The 25,697-nt window shown below is 38.1% G+C and overlaps 1 protein-coding gene across 12 annotated transcripts in view; it reads right to left on the bottom strand.

Annotated features, from left to right (window-relative positions):
* Window positions 1-25,697, bottom strand: part of EYA4 (EYA transcriptional coactivator and phosphatase 4) — a 377,003-nt gene that overhangs the window by 119,709 nt on the left and 231,597 nt on the right. For 5 of the 12 annotated variants that reach the window (XM_040350455.1, XM_040350457.1, XM_040350461.1 and 2 more), the window contains one exon: window positions 3,887-3,953. In XM_040350455.1, the coding sequence (XP_040206389.1) occupies window positions 3,887-3,953 (67 nt within the window). Of the gene's footprint in view, window positions 1-3,886; window positions 3,954-4,269; window positions 4,362-12,419; window positions 12,513-25,697 lie in introns of those variants that run through there. The other 7 variants (XM_040350451.1, XM_040350453.1, XM_040350456.1 and 4 more) reach the window with 3 other exon arrangements.

Here is a 25,697-nt window from a genome sequence, read left to right as displayed (position 1 = left end):
CAGTCTCAACTGGAGCAGTGGTTACTTCTCCTTGTACCCTTCCCCCCACCCTTATTAAATTGTATAAGCTTTGCAACGACATGACAACATCTATTGTAGAGCATTTAAGAAATAAACTTTATGAATAGTATGTTTTATCTTGCTATTTTATACAGGCTTTTGAATCACTCAAGAGAAAAACTGCAATTTTTCTATTATCTAAGTAATAAAGAAGTCTATCATCTGTATTTTAGTAAATGTAAATTATAATCGAGAGCCATTGGTTCCTGCTGCTGTCACCCAATCCTGAGAATTGAGCAGGGGGCAGAGCCAAATTGTGCTGTGTGTGTCTATGGACATACACACACCTGACTTGAGAGCACGTCTGCACAAGTATTCCCATAGCACACAGCTTGTTATAGGGTCACTCAGAGAAGAGGAGGATAGAACAGAATCGGCAGAGGACCCCAGAAGAGGAGGTAAAGGGGCCACTCTCTGCACAGAGCAGGTAAGTATAACATGTTTATTATTTTAAAAAAACGATGCCTTCACAACAGCTTTAAGCATAATAGTCCTAAATGTGCCTTTGCACATCCTTACCATGATCTGCCTGATTACAATAAGACACGTTTGTAGATACAAGCATGTCTAGCAATCATTAGATAGTGTTGGGGTAATTAATGATTGGGAATAAGATACCTTTCACAATGTGATGTTTTTCAGTTGCTTTGGCGTTAAAAAAAAAAGCCTGCAAAGCGCCTAAAGGAAGCCTCATCTGCAATCCCAATGTGAAAGCCCAAGTGCTTTCAGAGCCCTTTCACACTGCCAGTGCCTTAAAAACGCTGGAAAAGCCCCTTTCACACTGGTGTTAAAAAAGCACCTCAATGGGAAGGGGCGCTTTAGGAGTGGTGTATTCAATGCTCCTGAAGCGCTGCAAAGAAGCTGCTTGCAGGACTTTTTTGCCGCCCTGCCAGCACTCTGGCTTTCACATTGGGATTGCAGATGAGGCTTCTTTCAGGCGCTTTTTTTAACGCTAAGACCCCTTTCACACTGGGGCGTTTTTCAGGCAATTTAGTGTGAAAGCACTTCGGGCTTTCACATTGAGATTGCAGATGCAGCTTCATTCAGGCGCTTTTCTTAATGCTACAGTGCCTGAAAAACACCCCAGTGTGAAAGGGGTCTTAGTGTATAAGAAGTCTTTTAGCACGTTTGCAATATTTAATCCCAGAGAATAGAGCAATTTTTTCCATGTATGAAAAAATTTCAAGTCAGTAGGAAAAGATGCTATGCCATTTGTTGAAAGGAAGGGCAGGTTGTCATCATCATCAGAAAATATAGTCATCAAAAGTACCTTCCTCAACGTCAGCAGCAATTGAAAAAATCCATGTTTTTTTAATGCAAGCAAAAGCTTTGGGTCAAAGTCAGGTTTCAAAGCCTGTGACATAGCCAATTCCTCTAATCACTTTATTATTAATGGATGACATTTCAGAGGTTTATAAATATTTACTTGTAGCTCTGAAGCATGTGGCTAAGTATTTGCATTGGCAAATTACTCTTTTTTCTCTTTACCAAACTGAAATATATGGAAAAAAAATACAACTGCATCACTTGATATCATCTCTTCTAAAGAAGTAAGGAAATCCTTTAGTTCCTACTAGCTTTGAAAGCAGGTGCCAAAAAGACCCTTATGCCCTGGCCTATTTTCCACCATTCAACTGTCTCTTCCTCCATGACTTTGCCCAAAAAAATATGCTTCAATAGGAGGAATTTGGTAGAATAGTGGACATGACGGAATAGGAATAGGTCTAGGACTCTATAGCTTGGAGCTTTTTTAACATATTATTCCTAGAAAGCTCTTATACAATTTTGTTTGGTACTTATCAACAGCTTGAATAGCTAAATACATCCTCCCATACTCAAATGACTCAAATACTCCCCTTATTGCTTCAGAGGATGTAAAAAAAATGGTATTGTGTTACATATATGGTGGTGCTGCCCTAAAGCATGACTCTGGATTAGGTCTTACAAGTTAATTAATTAGGTTTCTGATTACTACACAAAGACCCCTTGGAAGTCCTATCCAAAAAACATACACATGGTATCCATAGACCTACTAACAAGATGACGTGTTTCTATTTAAAGCCACAAACAACTAATATACCATTCCTGGAAATTTCCAATGTTAACCTGTTGTGGGAGCCAAAAAACAGATTCAATGGTGCTATGAGCAATGAAGAATGAGCAGCTATTATTCAAGATATGTACTAAAATGTATTTGATAGTCTGGTCTCCATGGAAAACTTTTTTCAAACCTAATGATAGACAACTCAAAACTCCAACTCTATTATCAAATCTACATGGACCAGGGGGGTGGGAGAAACCCTCACTTTAACCTACCTAGGTTGTTTTCCCTCTTTCTTTCACTCCCTTGCCTAAATCAATACTATAATTACCCCCCCCCCCCCATTTGACCTGCCCCTTTTCTTCACTTACATATTGTTCATGTTTTTTTGGGGGAGTTTTTACCTTCTACTACTCCTCTGTACTCACTTTTCTTTAAAATCCTATCCACAAACCTTAAATAAGCCCATGGATAGTTTTCATCTGCCACCAAACTGTAAATATTCACTACACAGACCTGTGTCTAAATGCCATTGTGTTCCTTAGTTTTCAGTAAAAACTATTGAATGTGCAATATATGGAAATATTGGCAAATATGAAAGTATAGGTAGACAATGTGTTATTTTTTTTATTTTTATTTTTTGAGGAATCTGTTCTATATACATATGGATAAAATACATGCACAAAACAAGATAATAATTTGTGCTTATATTCATCTTATATTTTAGTTTTCTATTCTTTGATGTAAAGAACAAAATATTTAAGTAGGCATACATTCAGTTTAAACAGAATTCCTTAAAACAAAAAAAAAAAAAAACTTCTGACAAAGCAGAGACAACTGTTTGCAGATCTATTTTAAACAACTCATCTTTCTATTTTAATATTACTCTGGTGGCCAACATGTAGGTTTCCATGGGGCTGTATTGCCTCTGTAAAGAAATGATGCTGTACTATATATCACCAGCAGGCAGTACTACTGTATAAATCTAAAAGAACAGTTCCCAACCTTAGTTAAACTGGAGAGCTGAATGAAGGAATTTTCAGAAAATGTTTTGCTACAGCAGTGAACTTAGAGAGTTCCTATCAGACCCAATCAATCATTTAATACTGGTAATACCCCTAAAGATTTAATCTCCCAGACTAAACTATAATTACAATAACAAAGCTGACAATAATTTAATTTTGAATTTAAATATTGAAAAATTAGGATTTAGTTCTGTGCTGTTGGCCCTTGTCCGAAAATTGAATACTCAGAGGCAGCACTATACAAAAATCTTTAAACCCAAGAATGTAACTTACAAATTGTGGGTAACATCAAAAAATACCAGATTGTCATTATTCAATATGATAACTTTGATTTCCCATTAGCTTTTAATCATTTTCATGCAATCAAATAACATGCTTTTAGATACACTACAAACTCTTTTGTACCAGATCACCATACTCTACTAAGCTTTACAGTATTCCCGTTCATTAAAGAATTTATGGATATACTACACACTGTGAAATTGTAACAGCTGTTAGAAGCAGGAACAACGACCCTATGATGCCAAGTTTAAGACCCAGATACAGATTTTCAGATAAAAAGCACATCTGCAATGATGCTATACAATAAATACATACATGCTTGCTGCAGATTACATTAACTTTTTTTTTATTTTTTGATATAATTATTTAAAAAAAGCTGCCCAGCTGCCAGAGAATGAAACATCCGTTCATAAATTGTACTTATGTTTAACACAACTACATACAGGCTTCCCTATAAGTTAAATAACTTGTCACTTACTTAGAGGGGTAGAGCTGAGGCGAGTACTGGTGTGCTGATCTTGGACTGTAGCCACTGCTTGTTATTACTGTAAAACATAAAACACACTTGAAAAACGTTGTACCATAAATAACTTGCATTCACGCTTTAACAGCTTTAGCATCGATCATAAAGGATGACAAAATGAATTACTTTACTGTAAAATAGGACTACAAAGTGTGGAAGTATTTGGTGCAGAAATCTATATCTTGGCAACTGCAAACTCTCGGAGGTAGCTCGGCAGTCGGGCAGTCAAATTTGAAAGACTAAAAATACATTTACAATGTATAGGTAAAGTCTTATCCTGTGTTGTCCTGTTTCTAAGAATGTCACAGAAAGTTTGAATTATTTGTGTAAATACAAACTGCAAGAGTGGAATTGAGGTTCAGCATCATCGACTTCCTAATCATTCTGCTGCTGTTAAACATCTTCTCGACATGGCATCCTAAATGTCTATCCTATGTGGACTTATTCCAAAGTTAGTGCAGAAGTTTTTCTTTTCCTTAACCATCTGTCTCTATCAAGACAGATGCATGCCAAATATACATTCTGCATAATGATGAACCCATCCCTTCATAGGAAATCCATAGAGAAAACATACAGGGTAATGCCAGGCCATCTGCTCATGTTTCACTTTAAAAATGATTAATGTAAGACACACTACTGGAGCAAACATGAACAATCCCAATTAAAGTTTTCTATAGGTTTCAAGGAAATGTAAATCTGGATTGTCACTCTTAATAGAAATAAATGGAAGGCGACGGGGTTGATTTATGAAAGGCAAGTACACTGTGAACTAAGCAAGTAAGTTGCTCCAGAGCTTAGTGAATATGGAGATGCTTTGCTGAATTCTACCATCCAACAATAGCAAGCAAAACTTTTTTTTCCTTGTATGTGATTGGGTATTCTTTGAAAAGTGAGGCTTCACCTCATATGATAAGCTCTGGAGCAAATGCCCTTGCAGACTGAAACTTCACTTGCAAAGTATATTTGCAAAGTATATTTGCTTTTAATAAATCAGCAAAATTTGTAAAATTAGCTTTTAGGTCAGCTATGTGGCTTTAGCCCCTTTTATACTTTTTCTTTAAAGTTTGGAAGTAGTATGGTAAAGTTATGCCTGACTGACTGAAAGTCCGACTCACTTTTTCCATTGGAAATTCCCACCGTGTGTATGCCCCATCGGATTTTTTCCATCGAAAATTCCAAGGAATTCCGTCATAGTTTAGATAGAGAACATGTTCTCTTTTACTCCGATGGAATTCTGTGATTTTGGCCAGTCAAAAGTCTGACCGTGTGTACAGGGCTTTAGACTCTCTGCTGAGTTTTTATTGCCATCTGAGTCTCAGCTAGCACAATTAATCCCTCTTTTATACATGTTTTAAGTTACCATATCAAGGTAAATTAACCATTCATTGAGACAAATGTTACAGTGACAAATGTCTATGATGAGCATTACCCTCACTTTGGGACATTCCCTCTTATTTTCTGTTGTGTCTCAAGGACAGGTAGTGAATGGACAGAGTCTCTCCCAGCACAGAATTTCTCTCAAAGACGACAAAAAAATGTTCCTAAGCTTAAACTGCAAAAAAAAAGTTTTGGCTATACATGCACTATAGATCTCCAGGCATAGATTAATACATGGGGTTGATTTACCTAAGGCAAATAGACTGTGCACTTTTGCAATTGCACTCTGCAAGTGCAGTTGCTTCAGAGATTAACAAATGAGGTATAGCTTCATTTAACAAAGAACAACCAATTACATGCAAGGGAAAAAAAATAGCACTTTTGGTTGCACATGATTGATTGAAGAATATCAGCAGAACTCTCCATCATTTACTAAGCTCTGGAGCAACTGCACTTGCCTTTAGTAAATTGACTCCTTATGTTCTCAGTTTTGATTATCTGGTTCTGATAGTTATTACAGCAAGTCTTCTGGTTCTGAAAACTAATATGCATAATGAATGCCCTGCACTGAAGCAGTTACCCTCTACTATCTGTACACTTAGTCACCCCCTAAAATAGACCCCTAACTCCCTGCCTCACAAAATGTTACATTTAAAATGAACCATTAACACTTAAACTCCACTCCTAACCCTTGAAAGAAGCTGCCAACACTTACATTTCCCCATAAACATTCAAAATACAACTCCAGGAATTAAAAAAATGGGCCCCCTGCACTGCAATTTTAGAGGATTAGGAATAAGGTATAAGACTTACCTTATTTGCCATTCTGACATTCTTATCTTATTTGCCACAGCTGTGCGCTCTGGGGTGTAGTCGCAAGATGGTGTCGTCCTTTACAATGCAGGGCCAAGAGCCCTGGATTATATGTGAGGATGGAGAAGGACCATGTACAATAATGGAGTTGAGGAGAGTGCAGAGGCAAATAGAAAAGTATGTATTATACCTCATGCCTTATCCCCTAGAATTAACAAGCATTTAATCCTTGCAGTGCAGGGGGCCTCGCTGCAATGATAATTGTTTGAGGCCTTGTACACACGATCAGTCCAAACTGATGAAAACGGACTGAGGTTCAGTTTCATCATTCCAAACCCACCATGTGTATGGCCCATCAGACTTTTGTCCTTCAGTCCAAAGTTTTAGAACTTGCTTTAAAATCGGACTGATGGACTGATGACGATCGGTCAAAACCGATGGTTAGTACGCAAAAACATTGGTTGAAAACCCGCGCATGCTCAGAATCAAGTCAACGCATGCTTGGAAGCATTGAACTTCTTTTTTTTCAGCACGTCGTTGTGTTTTACGTCACCGCGTTGGACTCGATCGGATTTTGAACTGATGGTGTGTAGGCACATCAGACCATCAGACTTGTGCACAGGGCCTAATTCCTGGAGATGGGCTTTAACCCCCTCTAACCCTAACATTTAATTACATATAACTATGTGTTAACCCCCAATTTTTCCACATTCTCCCCTCCTCCTGTGCAAGTCAATAGCAAGTAGTCCTATGCCAAAACCATACAGTGTCTATAATATAACAGTTTGGGGTTGGCCAACCATTCAAGTTAATTGATATTTGGATAGCAATAAATAATTACAGAAATTTTACTGGGATGGTGTTCCTATTACCCTTTGAAAACTCTATCAATATGTCAGACAGGAGTGACAGAAAATATTAGATTTGCTCACTTCATAAGATGATTTAAAAAAAAATACACCATGTAAAGAAGATTAAATCTAAATGCTTATCCTGGTGACGGAATCTTTAGAATATTACACATTTCCAGGTGTGTCAGATGCCTGTATCCCACAACCTGCTGTGGTTCCATATTAGTGACGTAGGGGTTGGGGGGTGGTACCATAGTGAGAATCGGGGATCAGGCACTTGAGTCACCCAGAAGTGTTTCGGGTGCTGAAGATTCTGCCAGTGGATTCACTCTACTAGTAGAGAGTGAAGATTCGAGGAACTGGTGGTAGGATGCTTGGTATAAATTGTCTTCTGTTGCAGGGTGCTGCCTTTGATTATTTTTTTTAATACAAAAGACATATAAAATACAGATTGGAATCACTTATCCCATGGTGTAAGCACAGTATTTACGACAGTCCCAATATTAGTATGCAACCAGAATTTACTGTGATCAAAAACAGTCATCTGCTATTGCTAAGTTAAAAAATAAAAAATAAATTGTGAAAAATATTGTCAATGGCTATGAAACAGATGGGTATGCAAATCTCTTTAAGTAAGTGAAGCATCAGCCTGGCTTTGTATTAGCCAGTCAAGTCACCCATCTCATAATAAAGGGGTGTTTGGGAGGCAGAGTGAGGTCTGACTTATGAGAAAAATCATCATCTCTATGATGAAACGTCATCTGCTGTAATCTTTGTATCCAGAGATTGTTTTGACAAGTGATTCTTTCACTAAGACCCCATACATACTATTAGATGTTCTGCAGATTTTTGTCTTCAGATTTACCAAAACCATGTAGTGCAAGGGCCTGCCTGATTGCATACAAATTTAAACTCTTAGGCCTCGTACACATGACCAAGTTACTCGTCGGGCGAAACACATCATTTTCCTCGTCGAGTTCCTTGTTAGGCTTGTCGAGGAACTCGACAAGCTTGCTTTGCGTACACACTGTCAAGACAAAATCTCCTCGTTCTCAAACGCGGTGACCTACAACACATACAACGGCAGGGGAAGTTCAATTCCACTGGCACAACTCTTGGGGCTGTTTTTTCTAATTTCATGTGTTTGCGTGTTAAATAAAAGTTTGCTAAGAGACGATTTGCACTTTTCAGTCTGTTACAGCTTTAAAAATGTGTTATCTCCATTACAAATGCTATTTTTACTCCCGTCTCATACTTTAATCTGAGCAAGCGCGGGTTTCTTAGCATACACACGCTCAAGTTTCTCGTCGGAAACCAGCCCGACGAGGAACTCGATGAGCCAATTTGAGACTCCCATCAAGGAAAGAGAGAACTTGCTCTCTTTTTTGCTCATCGAGTTCCTCGACAGTTTCCTAGATGAAAAATGTACACACGACCAGTTTCCTCGGCAGAAAAGCTCTCCCACCAAGTTTCTTGATGGATTCTGCCGAGGAAACTGGTCGTGTGTACGAGGCCTAAAGGTTTGACCTCATATTATATGGTTTGGGTAAATCTGAAGACAAAAATCTGCAGAAAATCTAATAGTGTGTATGGGGTCTAAAGGTAACCGCTGCTTATACATTTTTATCTTATGCTCATTTTAAAGTGCCCTTGTTAACCGCTTGCCAACCAGCACATGACAATGTACTTCAGCACAATGGCATGGCTGCGCAAATGGGAGTACAGGTACATCCCTTTTAAATCACGGCTTAGTGGGTGCACGTGCCGCCACCATGAACGTGCCCACTGGTCCTGTGGACTCGATGTTTGCCGGTGTCCCGCGATCGTGACACGGAGCTGCAGAATGGGAAGATGCCTATGTAAACAAGGCATTTCCCTGTTCTGCCTAGTAACATGACAGGGATCTACTGCTCCATGTCATCGGGAGCAGTGATCTCTGTCATGTTGTAGTGAGCCTACCCCCCCTACAGTTAGAATCACTCCGTAGGACACACTTAACCCCATTGATCGCCCCCTAGTGTTTAACCCCTTTCCTGCCAGTGTCATTTACACAGTAATCAGTGCATTTTTATAGCACTGATTGCTGTATAAATGTCAATGGTCCCACAATAGTGCCAAAAGTGTCCGATGTGTCTGCCCACAATGTCGCAGTCACGATAAAAATTGCAGATGTAAATTGTGGTAGTTGTGCACTATTATGGTAATGGTGTATGGAAAAATGAATAAAATAATAATATAATTAGTGACAACTTTCTAATGGCACTAATTGAAGTTAGGTCATGGTTAACCTTGTGATAATAAAGTAAAATAAAATATCTGTGAAAAATACTGCAGCTGCCATTAATGTGCTCCCACAAAAAAAAGAATAATAACTGATATAAGTATAGCAGCGCTGTATAACTGAACAATAGTGAAATATGAAAATAATACAGTGCCAAATAACAGTATTAGATGATAAATAATATCATAAACAAGTCCAAAATATGAATATGAAACAAATATAGTCCACGTGGTGCATGAAAAATTGCTTGGGTAATGAATCTTCAAGCAAGTTTGGAGCTGTATTGTGGAAGGACTACTTATCTGCAATTGTGGTTCTTCTGGCATCTCCCTGGAGGGAATATACGCACTCAGTGCAAGGCGTGTTTGACCCCTTGCAGGGTCACCTGAAGGAGGTAAGTGAGCAATCTATGTGGTGGTGGGCTCACTTTTCCTTGAAGTTTGTTTGAAGATTAATCACCCAAGCACCTTTTTCATGCACCACGTGGACTATACTGTATTTGTTTCATATTCATATTTTGGACTTGTTTATGATATTATTTATTATCTAACATTGTTATTTGGCACTGTATTATTTTCATACTTCACTATTGTTCAGTTATACAGCGCTGCTACACTTATATCAGATAGAAATTGCAGATCGCCGCCATTACTAATAAAAAAAAAATTATACAAAATGCCATAAATCTATCCCCTATCTTGTAGACGCTATAACTTTTGCACAAACCAATCAATATACGCTTATTGCGATTTTTTTTTACCAAAAATATGTAGCAGAGTACTTATCGGCCTAAACTGAGAAATAAATTAGGTTTTAATATATTTTTTGGGGAATATTTATTATAGCAAAAAGTAAAAAAATATTGCTTTTTTTTCAAAATTGTCGCTCTTTTTTATTATCTTGTTTATAGCGCAAAAAATAAAAACAACAGAGGTGATCAAATTCCACCAAAAGAAAGCTCTATTTGTGGAAAAAAAAGCTATTTTGTGTGCAACGTCACACGACTGTGCAATTTTCAGTTAAAGCGAGGTAGTGTTGTATGGCAAAAAATGCTCTGGTCAGGAAGGGGGTAAATTCTTCCGGCAATCTTGCATTCACTACTTTAGCATCATAAATATAGGGGTATCTCTGTATATAGAATATATATATATATATATATATATATATTCTGCATCAGCGCTCCAACTGCAGCATAGAGGACTAATAATTACTGTTATTCTCAATTAATTTGGGCTTGGAAAGACTAATACAGCATCTACTATGTAGGTGCAGTTATGCTGGAGGAGGAGTTGCACACATCTGGTTTCAGAGAAAAATCTTTACAAACGTTCACTACTATTGAGATATCACATTCAAATATACACATCTAAAATATCCACTATGTTAATGCTAATCAGCAATAATTTCGCCTTGCTGAAAGAGGTAAACATCAGATCAAAATAAAAAAATGTAAAAGAGCTGAACTGATATATTGAATACTGATGTACTCCTTCCTTATTCATTTATAAACATTCAAATACAATATCAATGACTACCAGATAATAGTCCTATAGGGCACTCCATTGATAAATTACATAAAGGTTGTCTCAACACCGGGTTATTATACCTCTATCTACATGTCTCCTCCCTTCTGTATTCCTTAAACACATTTCAAGTAATCTACCCAGCACTGCCCTTGTACCTCTTTAGCCCCTAATTCAAGGAAAAGAATATCACATGCAGTAACCTACACAGTCTGGAGTATCCTTGTAAAACTGCAATTATGTTAACACTTAAATATGTGAATAGTAATGTATAAACAACAGTGATTCATGATTAAGAGCATCACTTAAACTGACAATAATCCAATGATCCAGCTACATTTTAAAGTGCTAGTTTAACTTATACTAGACCTTTTGTAAAAAAAAAAAAAAAAAAAAAGATACAGCACAAATATTATTTTCATTTAATTTTTTTTTTTTTTTTTTTTTACTCATCCTTTTTTTTTTTTTTTTTTTTTTTTTTAGCAAAGTGCCACAAGACTGAACTGCATTTCCAAATAGTCAAGCAAGCTTATCAAATGCAGTGGATACCTCCCAATAGCAGTGCTTTGCTTAATCTTTTCCAAATAAGTGAGAAATAAATGATACACCAATACTTAAGTCACAAAACACCCAAAAAGTGTAAATTTTCTTTTGTAGAAGAATATACAAACAGTTTTTCTTAATCTTGAATAATTTAAATGACTGCATAAACATACAGACATAATCTGGAGATGCTATTTGTGGCAACAAATCAGCTTCTTTCTTCAGCTTGTCAAGTTAAGCTTTTAAAATAAAAAGGTTTAATCTAATTGGATGCCATGTACATTGGCTCCAGATTCTGACTGTTTAAATTTTGATAAATTCCCTTCATTATGTGTGGGATTGACTATTATTAACTACCAGGGTCTTTGTTAAGTAAAAATGGATCAACAAATAATATTGGTAATTTTGTTTTCTAGAATTACTATACAGAAAGTCAATTTTGTGTTTGAAAATACTGTAGGTTCTTATTATACCACCTTCATTTTGGAATATATTATTTTCCTTTTAGCCATTCGACATTTTATACATTTATCTAACACTGCTTTAAAAGATATTTTACATAATTTATTAATGTATAGTCATTATACGTGTAGTAATTGAGAACATGCACAATGCTTTGTGATGTCTGATTTTTAATCCTATGGGAGTATATGCCAAACAGCTTTTGCCAAGAAGTTATGAGCAATCTATCAGCCATATATTACATTAAGTTTAACTTTCTTGTTAAGTGTTATCCAATAGGACCACAGCCACAAACCTCTGGATACCCTGTTTAGAAAGTGTGACACACTCACATCATGAAAAGTCATCTCAATTAAATGCGGGACTTAATAGTAAAATAAATGACGTGCACAGAACAGCGGACACACGACTTAGTTGTTAGCTTTCAAGCCTACTGAACTTTTAACCATTAAAGATTTATGATTGATAACTAATTGAAGGCATGAACAGGCATGACGATTTGGACGTCTTCCACTTTGAAAGTTCACCAAATTTAACAAGGTTGTTGCCAAATTTGAGATTTCAGGGGATGTGCCTATTAGTTTGGATTACACATTTTCTGCTTCTTTAGTGTGTAATATGTTATCAGATTGCTTTACCTGACCCAGTAAAAGTGTCAAGCGATCCATCTCCAGTTGTTGTGGTGGTTTCATTGCTGTTCATTGGCTCTGTTTTGACTGCAAGAAGAGACACTACATAGAAGAATAAGCAGACATAAGATTTGTCGTCTAAACTTACAAAATAGGCCTCATGCCATCTTCAAGTAGAAACAGCCAAAAGTGAATGTTCATGCAGCAGAACAAATAAAAAAATCCCTGGTAAGTGTAGCAAGTAATAAAAGTGGATAAGGCAGACATGCTATTAGAAATGCCTTATTACAAGATCTGTTCAGTCGAAAATTTGGGTAGCCAACCTAAGGCAGTGTAACAAGAGAGTACCAATTCCAGATCATAGATCTTAGCATTGTTAATTCAATAGACAGTCACAATAGTAATACAACAGGGTTAGCTTTAGAAAAGGCACTTTTGTCAGCCCCAATTATGTTACTAATTTATATAAAGTGCAATAATATTTCTACATTGGGACAAATATAATAAATAAATATAATAAATATTTAATAATTCTCTTTTAGTTCCAGCTTTGGCATTCTGTGAATATATAACATCATGGTTTTAGGATATTTTAGGATATATTCCATACCATATGCAAGTAAACACTTTACTAGGGATACATGTCCTTTAGCAGTAAAATACTTGTTATGTAATAAACCAATTGCAACCAATATTTGCAAAAAAGCAGGAACTAGGAAATATTACTATTTGACATAATGGGGACTATTCCAATGAATGATAATAACTGCTAGCTTTTTATTACATTTAATTAAGTGTATGTATGGCCAAAACCTTTTTTTTTAATACCGTAAGAATAGATGAAAAACCATGTCCATTTATTTTTCACTGTCTGTGCCCTGTTTCCCTTTGCTTCCTCTTTTGAAAACACAACTTTTTTTCCACTATACAGAACTAAGAAAGACATCCAGAACACCTAAATTATAACATTGCATGAATTTACCAAGTGGATCATGTTGTCAACTGAACATATCTACACTATAGGTTTGAAAGGAAATCCTGCTTCAGGTTAGACAATCTACTAATCACTAATTATGCCAAATTCAATTACACATCACACAGATTCATTTATTATTTGCACCTCATATTCTAACCTATTTTTCCCTTGCAAACACTCCATAATGTTGGCATAATCTCACATTCCAAAACATTAAATAACACTCAGAAAATGTGTCACAAGAACACACGCTAAAGGCCTTATCTCTGATCTGTATAATAATATGACAGATGAAGATCCAAAATTAAAATGAGACCATATGTTAAAATGGGAAAGCGAATGTGAACTGTGCGTTACCCCCGCTATTGAAAACTTGTGTAAATGCACTTGATCTCTCTTGATACAAAAGTGTATCCTCTTCCTGTTCTGGAAGCCTAGCCTGCAGAGGACTACTGAGGGATTGGATGCATGAAGGTTAAAAACCTTCTATGTGCAGAAGCCCCCCAGCCCCCTGTAATACTTACCTGAGCCCCACCCTGATCAAATGATGTGCACAAAAGTTTTGGCTCTCCGGGGACTTTCCCTCCTCATTAGCTAAGACAGCAGGAGGGGCCATTGGCTCCTGTTGCTGTCAATTACAGCTAGTAAGCCAATGAGAAGAGAGGGAATGGGGTGGGGCCGAGGCACGGCTCCATGTCTAAATGGACATGCAGAGCAGCAGCTCGGGAGCAAGCTGCTCACCCACCTTAACCTCCCTGGCGGTATGATTATTTCAGATTTTAGATGCTGAAAGGGGTACCATTATTTTGCATGTAAATTTTGCATTTTACATTGTAGGCCTGCAATTATAACTCGCGTACATCTGTCCAAACAAGAGACTAGTAGACATCCTGGGTATGATAAAGTTTGAAAAACAAAATCATAAATTATAATATAATAAATAACTAATATAATAAATAACTATAAATAATTATTACAAATAATAATATAATTATAATAAAAATTAATTAATAATGTAATCAAATCAAAAACACTGAAATTTGCTCAGCTGCAGAATTGTCGCTGTCATTACTTTTATTTTTTTAAGATGAATTTCCCCACAAATTGCTATCGCTCAATTCTGCAAGTGATTATAATTTATCATCGCTGTTTTCTAGCTGCTCTAAAACCACTTTTGACATAAAGGGGCACTTTTTGGTTGCTATGGACAATCTACAGTTTCCAGGCAGAAATCCTGTGGATGCTGAGAGGCGATCCCGAGTCTGGCTCGGGGTTACCGCTTTTGGTTCTGAAATTCCACCCCGAGCCGGACTTGGGAATACCAACGGGGGGGTTAAGGGGGTTGAGTTACTAAAAGCAAAAACACTGTGCATTTTGCACTCTGCAAGTGCAGTTGCTCCAGAGCTTAGTAATTGAGCAGAAGCTATGCTGATTTCCACAATCCAATCATGTGCAAACAAAAATGCTGTTTTTTATTTTCTTTGCATGTGATTTGGTACTCTTTGCAAGGTGAAGCTTTACCTCATTTATTTTTTATTTTTTTTATTTTTTTCAAAATACTTTATTAAGATTTTGACACATTTACCTCATTTATTAAGCTCTGGAGCAACTGTACTTTCAGAGCGAAATTGCAAAATGCACAGTTTATTTTCCTTTAGTAAATCAACCCCTAAAAGCCTGTGTATATGGACTCAAGGCTTGTGTTAAAGGATACATTCAGCTTTGTTTCCGGTGCATTTTGCATGCAGTTTAAGATGCTTCTGAGATAATGGGGGTTATTTACGTAAGGCAAATCCACTTTCCACTACAAGTGCAAAGAGCACTTGGAAGTGCAGTCGCTGCAGATCCAAAGGGGGACATGCAAGGAAAATAAAGATTTACAGCGACTGCACTTCCAAGTGCACTTTGCTTCTGTAGTTTACACTTGTAGTGCAAAGTGGATTTGCCTTTTCGTAAATAACCCCCTTTGTGTTTACCTGTCATTCAATGACACATGAATTTGACCTCCCTCAGACCTGTTCAGCTGCCTCAATCTTCCTCAAACTGCTTTTAGCTTCCTATTGACTTGTAAGGGGAAAGAAGCAGCTCTGAAACAAACAAAAGCCAGTTGAACAAGGCTCATAGGCCCCGTACACACGACCAGTTTCCTCGGCAGAATTCAGCTTCCGACCGAGTTTCTGGCTGAATTCTGCCGAGAAACCCGGCCGTGTGTACACTTTCGGCCGAGGAAGCCGACGAGGAGCTCGGCGAGGAAATAGAGAACATGTTCTCTATTTCCTCGTTGTTCTATGGGAGCTCTCGGCCCGCCGAGCTCCTCGGCGGCTTCAGTGCTGAACTGGCCGAGGAACTCGATGTGTTTGGCACGTCGAGTTCCTCGGCCGTGTGTACGGGGCCTTAGACCTCACACACATGGACATACTTAAAGATAAAATACCATATGCCTAGCAAAAAAACACATTAGGGGTTATTTACAAAAGGCAAATCCACTTTGCACTACAAGTGCACTTGGAAGTGCAATGAAAGTGCACTTGGAAGTGCAGTCACTTTAAATATAAGGGGTAGATCTGAAATCAGGGGAATATCTGCTGATTTTATCATCCAATCATGTGCAAGCTAAAATGCTGTTTTCTTTCCTTGCATGTTCCCCTCTGATCTACAGTAATTGCACTTCCAAGTGCACATTTAAGTGCACATTTAAGTGCACTTGCAGTGCACTTGTAGTGCAAAGTAGATTTTCCTTTAGTAAATAACCCCCATTGTCTTTCTATGACTGGAGAGCAGCACATAAACCTGGCTACAGAGGTGAATGGCTGTGCACCCCTGTACACATGTAAATGGTAATGCTTCTCTGCATTGGCATTTACCCACGTATGCTAGTACAATGTATCTTGCTGAATGCAGAGGTACCGTGATTGGGAAATTATGTTGCAAGCACATGTACGGGTAAATGCCAAAGCAGAGAAGTATTACTGTTTACAGGGGTGTACAGCCATTCACTTCTACACATCTATGGCTTGCTGTAGCTCTCTAGCCGTGGGAAAAGGATACATAGTTTACACCAGTGTTTCTCAATTCCAGTCCTCAGGCCCCCCCAACAGGTCAGGTTTTCAGGATTTCCATTATTTTGCACAGGTGATTTGATCAGTTTCACTGCCTTAGTAATCACCACAGCCTTTTCATCTGAGGGAAATCCTGAAAACCTGACCTGTTGGGGGGGCCTGAGGACTGGAATTGAGAAACACTGGTTTACACTAAGCCTAACTATATTAGTGTGCATGTAGCCTTAACCACTTAAGGACCGCCTAACGCGATATATGTCGGCAGAATGGCACAATCACGTACTTGTCCGAAGCTCCGCGACCACGGCCGCGGGACTCGCGGACCCGATCACTGCTGGAGTCCCACGATCGGTCCCCGGAGCTGAAGAACGGGGAGAGCTGTGTGTAAACACAGCTTCCCCGCTCTTCACTGTGGCGCCGTCATCGATCGTGTGTTCCCTAATATAGGGAATCAATGACATCAGACCTACAGCCACACCCCCTACAGTTAGAAACACAGATAAGGTCACACTTAACCCCTTCAGCGCCCCCTTGTGGTTAACTCCCAAACTGCAATTGTCATTTTCACAGTAAACAATGCATTTCTAATGCATTTTTTGCTGTGAAAATGACAATGGTCCCAAAAATGTGTCAAAATTGTCCGATGTGTCCACCATAATGTCGCAGCCACGAAAAAAATTGCTGATCGCCGCCATTAGTAGTAAAAAAATGTTTTTTAATAAAAATGCAATAAAACTATCCCCTATTTTGTAAACGCTATACATTTTGCGCAAACCAATCGATAAACGCTTATTGCGGTTTTTTTTACCAAAAATAGGTAGAAGAATTGGCCTAAACTGAGGAAAAAAATGTTTTTTTATATATTTTTGGGGGATATTTATTATAGCAACAAGTAAAAAATATTGAATTTTTTTCAAAATTGTCGCTCTATCTTTGTTTATAGCGCAAAAAATAAAAACCGCAGAAGTGATCAAATACCACCAATAGAAATCTCTATTTGTGGGAAAAAAAGGACGCCAATTTTCTTTGGAAGCCACATCGCACGATCGTGCAATTGTCAGTTAAAGCGACGCAGTGCCGAATCTCAAAAAGGGGCCTGGTCCTTTACCTGCATTTTAGTCCGGGTCTTAAGTGGTTAAAGAGATAAAATTTACATTAAATAATTGAGCCTCTTTCAGAAGAAATACAAACAGGTAGCTGTGAATTGGTAAAAATGTAATCCATATCTTTAAATGTCAATGGATCCAAGAGGGTGTTGAATAAATCTTATAAGTAAAATAGAAAGCCCTTTTAAATGCTAATATGTAGTACAACAAAGCAACCAGTCAGAGAAGTACTTCTTTGTCAAAAGCTTGATATACATGTTAAACTGGACTGACTGAACCAACTCTAGTGCCTAACAAGAGTTGTTGACCAATATGACCAGATCTAAATGATTAAGGGGTCTGTCATTCCTGTCCAAAGTTTAGAACATGCAGAAACCAAAAACAGAAAAACACACACCTATATACATATATATGGGGGTGGGGGGGGTAAGTTAGTGTATTGGTGATCGAAACACACGTGCTGGGGTAGTATTCTCATCCTGGGCTGGAAGCCTAGCCCACAGAGGAATACTAGTAAATACTGTATATTTAATATTATATAATATTTAATATTGTATATTACTATATACTAGAGCTGCATGATTAATCGTTAAAGAATCGAGATCGCGATTCTACCCCCACACAATCTTAACAAAGCATTTTCCTGATTCAGTGCAGAGAGTTCACTGCTGACAACTGTCAAAAAAACAAACAGAAAGCCTGACAAATTTATGATGGAGAGTTTAGACGGAGATAACTATACACATTGTAACACTAAGTCCTTTTAGATCAAAGGAATGAACTTCGGTCTGTAAATGAGGGAAGTTTAACCACTTAAAGACTAAACCTTTTTCTGACACTAGATGCTTACAAGTTAAAATCAGTATTTTTTGCTCAAAAATTACTTAGAACCCACAACATTATATATAGTTTTTTTAGCAGAGACCCTTTAGAATAAAATGGCGGTTGTTGCAATATTTTATGTCACACTGTATTTGCGCAGTGGTCTATCAAATGCTATTTTTTGGGGAAAAACACAGTTTAATAGATTAATAAAATTAATGAATTAATAAAAAATTAAACAGTAAAGTTATCCCAATTTTTTTGTATAATGTGAAAGATGATGTTACGCCATGAAAATCGTGATCTTTATTCTAAGTAAAAAACAAATTGTGAATCTGATTTTGGCCAGAATCCTGCAGCTCTACTATATACTGTCCATTATTATATAATTAAAATTTCTGTGCAGACGGTAACCATTGGCACCACATCCCTACACTTAAACATTACTTTACTGAATACCTAATACACAGTAGAGGTGCCACCTTTAAAGTACATGTATATTAATATATATGGAAGTAGAGTTACAATACATGAAATACTAATGCATTCCAGCAAAACTGCAACGGTGCTAAAAGCTGCAATGTAATTTGATTTATCTTAAAGTATGTGTCAAAATAAAAAAAAAATGGCATCAAATACACATTAATTGTGTTTTGCAGTAATCCACTGCAGCCACAGTAATAACAGATTGTTGCATGTTCAGTAGGCAGAACCTATTGGTTGATCAAGTTGATCAAGGGGTTAAGTGTGTCCCCAGGAGGTTCTTACTAACTGTGTGGGTGATGGATACACTGGGGAAAAGAGTGATCCATCAGCTTAGCTGAAACACAAGATCTCTCTTTTGTTCTCTGATAGTTTAGTGGTTTGCCTTGTTTACCTAGGCTCACCGCTGATCCATCTCTCCACTGAACGATCGTCGGAGTAACACGTGCCCCTACACTGTGTGTACAAAATCACGTACAGGTACATTATTTTGCGCAGCCGGGCCACCCTGCCGCAGTATATATGAAGTGAGCAGTCCGGAAGCGGTTAAACTGAATGGGTTGTTTTACAAGGTGATCTGTACAATCACTTTAGTTTACTTGTCTATAGCATACAACAAACATTCAGAAGTTCTAAGCCAATACTATCTTTTATTGCTGCACAATTAATCATTAAAAAATCGGGATCTGGATTCAACCCCCCACAAGATCCTAATCCAGCATTTCCCACAATTCATGTAAGTGCAGAGCAGTTAACTACTCACAGTTTTCACTATCTACTTACTGCAGGTATCACTTTTTACAATGGATTTATAAATTGCAGAGCGGTGTAGAACCTGTGATATCTAATGATACCTTTCCTGTATATTACTGTAGTGAGGACTTCCAGAAAGAATGAGAGGCGCTCTTTTTTACCCTTTTCATTAGAATGAATGTCAGTCTGCAAGCAAAGTTTTTAAAGTAAACAGCATTGCTTTGTAAATATGCCAGAGGAGCTTTAAAACTAAAGTTATAAATTCAAATATTGTTAGCAGGTACAATTTATGACATAGTAGACTTTATCTGTCTGCTATACATTTTTCATTAGTGCACACTTCCTGCTGCACATGTGCAGTGCAGTGCACACCCCCTGGCGTTTCCCTGTGTCTGTAAGATGTCAAGAATTAAGCCAGGTGTCAGAATGATGTAAGTCCTGAGCACATGTGCAGGAATTACATCATCAGTGGGTGCTCAATGATTCAGAAAACACTGGATCTGGAAAAAGATGGAAAGATGTCAGCGGCTATGGACAGAGTAATAGGGGGTGCGTGGACCTTGCATCAGTGCAGAAGGCGTGCAAGACGGTAGATGTGCAATAATCTGCAAGTATGCACGGCATAGCATTATGGCAAAAGCTCCAGGAATCCATATGGGATTTAGTTCTGTTTTACCAGAAAAGCAATGGTATGATTTTTGTTCGGGCATATCTGACATGTATTTATTAAAAAAATAATAAATTGTATGATGGTAACTATATTAATGTTCAGGTGAGAGGAAAATCAACCATAGCAAAATATCACAACCTGGCTAAAAATATAACTAATAATGACAATAGCTTTTCAAATTAACAATTGTCTCCTCAATGATATGTTTTCGGATGTTGGTACTGTGCGTCACCTATTGGAATATTTCTTTTGATACCATTTAAATTGGTTAAAATACTTAGTAAATAAGGGCATTCATTTTTTATTACTTCTATCTAGAAAAATTTATCAGAAAACAACAGCATCATATTACATTCTTCTTCACTGTTGCTCTGTTTTAAATATTAACATCCTAATCACATTTTTATTTTTTTTGTTTGGTAACATAAATTCTGTCATGTAAATAAAATGCATGACCTGCAGTGTTAAAGGGCTAATAGTATTATACCCTCTTGGAATATCTCGACATATAAAATCATAGGAAACAAGTCTAGAAAATATTTTCCTTATTTAAAATAATTATCAAAATAATTTAAGAATAAACTGTTACTATACCCATGCAGCGCAAAAAAAAAAAATGTGAAAAGGTTCCCACCCCCCCACTCCCCAAAATATTTTATTAGAAAACCCCCAGTATCAAGTGATTAATGACACTCTCTCTGTCATGTGACAGTGCCTAGGCCAAGCAATTGGTTGCTAGGCCTGAACAATGTTGCCTGAGAGGAGGTCATATGCTCCCTCCTAGGAATAAAGAACTCTCTGCTCTAGGTGAATTGACTGCCTGATGGAAACTCCAATTGAGTGCTAGCCCCAGACCGCCTATGTGGGTATATTGAAATGAAGCAGAAAAGGCTGCACATCGGATATTTCCAAATGCTGTTTAATAATCACCAAAATGACACCAGGGGACACCAACACACAGTCTTGTAGACAAGTTTCACACAGTACAATTGTGCCTAATCATTCATTACAATTGTGCTTAATGATTAAGCACAATTGTACTGTGTGAAACCCATCCACAAGACTGTGTGTTGGTGTCCCCTGGTGTAATTTTGGTAACTAATAAACGGCATTTGGAATCTACTAATGTGCAGCCATTTCTTCTTCGTTTCAATATGCTTCCTCCTACCCAGAAGCACCTGGTATTGTTGCTGTCTTAGAGGGTGGAAGAAGCTGCATGGGAGCACTGGCAAAGTGAGTATAGGTGTGTCAGGAAGGAGTTCATTAGCAAAGACATTGTCACTTTGTCCTAAATGAGCAGGTTTATAGTGTCTATATCAGGGGTCAAGTCCTGGGGAAAAAAGTGTGGGAACTCCCACCCAAGATCCACTCCCCCACCAAAAAAAAAAAAAAAAATGATACGCTCATATGCATAATTACTAAACCGCGTGGTTTTTTTTTTTCAATCCACTGTACCTTAGTAATCCTTTATGTTACTGGCCGCTTCCTGTATATGGATTCATCGGGTAGTGTGCGGGTATTCCGTCACTTCTTCGATGCCGCAATGTCTCCTGGAAGCTTTTGTCATTGTTTGGATTGGATTTAGAAAGAAAGTTCTTTGTAAATCCTGCGATAACTCGCGGCAGACCTCCGCAATGTCTCATGGGAACAATGACAAAAGCTCCCAGGAGACATTGCGGCATCGAGGAAGTGACAGAATACCCACACACTACCCGATGAATCCATATACAGGAAGCGGCCAGTAACATAAAGGATTACTAAGGTTTGCCTGCCCCTGACAGTGACTCGAGCTGAGCATCGCCGCTTAGTGAAGAATTGTCTCGGGCGGCTCGGCTGCTCTCGGCTGCTCTAGTCCTGCAAAGGGAACCGAGTTCCTGCTGTGAAAAAAGTGCAGGGACTCCGTTCCCACGCGTTACCGCATGACTTAAGCCCTTGTCTATATAAAATAAAAAGCAGGTATAAAAAGACAAATTGATCCAGTTATGTTTTAATAAAAAAAAAAAACATATTGTTTAATTAAAATCCAACCAGTGTAGGTTCCTGAACTTGTCTTTATAACAGCCTTTTGTAACCCCCTCCAACATAAAAAAGGAGCACCTAAACTACCAGGGGGACTTCACCTTTAATTTCTGGGGCAACAAACGCAAGAATAGTATGTAAAATTGGTAGAGCCAGCATTAAAAAAAGAACCTTCTTCTTTACTGTACATGGGTAAAGCACAGGTTTACTTTAACCTGTATTTGTTAAATGTAAAAACTGCTCAAAGCAAAGCAGAAGCAATTTTAGGCAACTCCTTAAGCTTCGTACACACGACCGAGGAACTTGACGGGTGAAACACATCGTTTTCTTAGTCGAGTTCCTTGTTAGGCTGTCGAGAAACTCGACAAGCCAATTTTCTCCATTCCCGTCAAGGAAATAGAGAACATGCTCTCTTTTTGGCTCGTCGAGTATCTCGACAGTTTCCTCGACGAAAATGTACACACGACCGGTTTCCTCGGCAAAAAAATATCTCCCAGCAAGCTGGTTTTTGCCGGTCGTGTGTACGAGGCCTGAGACCTCATGCACACAGACCCTTAGCAGCTCCTGTGTACTAAGAAAAAAATCCCCAGTGCTTTCTGGTGCCTGGAGAGCCAGCCACACCTACAGCAGCCAATACAATCAACAGGCCATACGTGGCTGTGCTCAGTTAGAAGTGGCATGATTGGGGAGAAAAGCACAAGTCCAGGTAAATGCCATTGCAGAAGCCATAGGCATTTAACTGAGTATGGCTGTGTATAGGCATTCACTTGTATTGACATCTCTATGCAGAACATGTGCTCCCCATGTGCCAGAAATCACAGGGATTTTATGCTTTAGCACAGAGTAGCTGAAAAGCATGTGTATGCATGAGGTATTAAAGTGTATTTACACCTTTGCAATCAAATTTGAGAAAGCCCCCCTATGTATCTAGTAGTAGTTAGTCAAATTTAAATGCACTTGTTCTGTAATGCTGAAGAAATTGTACAAGGCACTTCTTCAGTTCTAATGAGTATCAGGAAAATACCCCAGCATTTATATCCAAAGAGGATGAGTGGTGTACATATTTTGGAACCACCTTATAGTAACCTAATCCCATCCTTGGTATCAGACAGGCTTTATAAATATTAATCCTCGATTTACATGGCTCAAAGGGTGAATTGCTGTCAAAACACTGGGGTATAAATGTACAAACAGCATTTAATGTAGAAGAGAGATGGTGTTGAAGGCCTCCACCTCTATTCAATTATGGTTGTTCTAGTTTTATATAGATGGCCTCTTTTTTAATCTTGAGAACAAGTTGACCTATGTCCAAAATGTGCATTTCACTTTCCTCAAAAGAATATGCCTTTTCTTTAAGGTGTAGGAAAACTGCTCAAGAGTCTTGAAAATTTGCCCTCCTATGTTGGGCCATTGTAAAAGAGGTTGCTTTGTCTCCCCAAAGTATAGGTCTTTGCATTCCTCAATACACTGCATATACCAGGTTACTTCACTTGTTTTTAGGTGTTGAGTGTTTGAAATGTACAAGCTTCTGTCATAGTATACTTCTGGACTTGAAAGACACAGGGATATAATGTTTGTTAAAGACCCTTCGGAGTTTTTCTGCTACTTAAGCTACATAAGGGATGACTATATTACTCTGTGTGCTCTAATTCTCCCTTCCCCTGTGTTTTTGCTTGACCTTGGGAATATTTTAGCGAAATCCCAGTCTGGTTAGCTACAAACTTCCAAAGCACTCCTGAAATGCCCTTGTTCTTTGTCCTATAAACTCTGTATTTGGTTTTACCTGATATTGCAGTGTTCTATAACCCCAATTTGTGTTCCAGTTGATGGTGGGAGTCAAAAAGCATATACTGATTTATGTAGGTGGGTTCCCTTTAGACCACAATATCCCTCTCCTTAACCACTTCAGCCCCAGAAGGATTTACCCACTTCCTGACCAGGCCATTTTTTGCGATACGGCACTGTGTCTCTTTAACTGACAATTGTGAGATGTGTACCCAAACAACATGTATGTCCTTTTTTTCCCAAAAATAGGGCTGTATTTTGGTTATATTTGATCACCTCTGCAGTTTTTAATTTTTGCACTATAAACAAAAATAGAGCGACAATTAAAAAATCCCAATAAGCGTATATTGATGCACAAGTTATCGCGTCTACAAAATAGGGGATAGATTTATTGCATTTATTATTATTATTATTATTTTTTTACTAGTAATGTTGGCCGTCAGTGATTTTTAGCAGGACTGCGACATTGCGGCAGACAGAACGGACCCCTAAAGCCCCATACACACAATTGGACCTTTGTCCGACCAAAATCACATCGGAATTCCGACAGAGTAAAAGAGAACATGTTCTCTATCTAAACTCCAATGGAATTCATCGGAATTTTCGATGGAATTACTCCAATGGGGCATACACACGGTCAGAATTTCCGTCTGACTTTTTCCATCGGAAATTCCAATCGTGCCCCCTCCCTTGGACTACAGGAGAGTCAGGACGCCCACTAACACAGAGCTCCTTTCTCTATCTGCAACGTAGAAAGCATCCTGACTCTCCGCTAGTCCAAGGGAGGGGGTGAGTACAACACTCCACACCAGGGAGAAAGCCTTGCATTACTGTGTGGAGTTACAGACAGAAGAACAGGAAGTGAGGATTTCTCAGAAGAAATAAGGACAATTAAAAGCAAAATGTAAGGATGAGGTAAGTGAAGGAGGACTGCACTAAGGTAAAGGAAGCTATTTAGGATTTTTTTTTTTACCTTTAAAACCCCTTTAACACCTTTAGTAAATCAGCCCCACTCTCTGATGTCTTTGTCCATGTTTGTTGTGTGCCCTACAGTGCTGATCACCTTACCAAAGCCTAATGATTTGGTCATATGATTTCTACTAGATAAAAGGATTAGTAAACCATAACTCTGATTCTTCTATTCAAAACAGATTATATAAAACATTTAGTCACAATACTGTACAAAGTATGAAGTTATATTTTCACTAGGACAGGTTCATCTTTAAAACTGTCAATCACTTTTTAGTTATCCATCTCACTCAGACTCACTCAGACATTTCCTAAAAGTTGGCAATTCACTACAGATCTACTTCAATAAGGCCAAAAGCTGTTTACAAACCTATCCCGAACACATACAGTATCAATCATATTTCATCCCTACAATAATAGTCTAAATGAGATGCTTGTTATAGTATACTGCCTACCTCTGCTTTTAATACAGATTAGTGCAAGCCAGAGTGTTTATTTAACCGCTTGCCAACCGCCTCCTGTAGATATACATTGGCAGAATGGCACAGCTGCGCAAAGCTTGTACGTTGCTTTGAATTTGCCGCTGTGCGGGCGTGCACCCCTGCTCCGTGACCGTGCCCACAGGACCCGCAGACTTGATGTCCT

This window comes from Rana temporaria, chromosome 4 (assembly GCF_905171775.1).
Source record: "Rana temporaria chromosome 4, aRanTem1.1, whole genome shotgun sequence".
Taxonomy (NCBI): Eukaryota; Metazoa; Chordata; class Amphibia; order Anura; family Ranidae; genus Rana; species Rana temporaria.
This window is presented reverse-complemented; position numbering and strand designations above follow the sequence as displayed.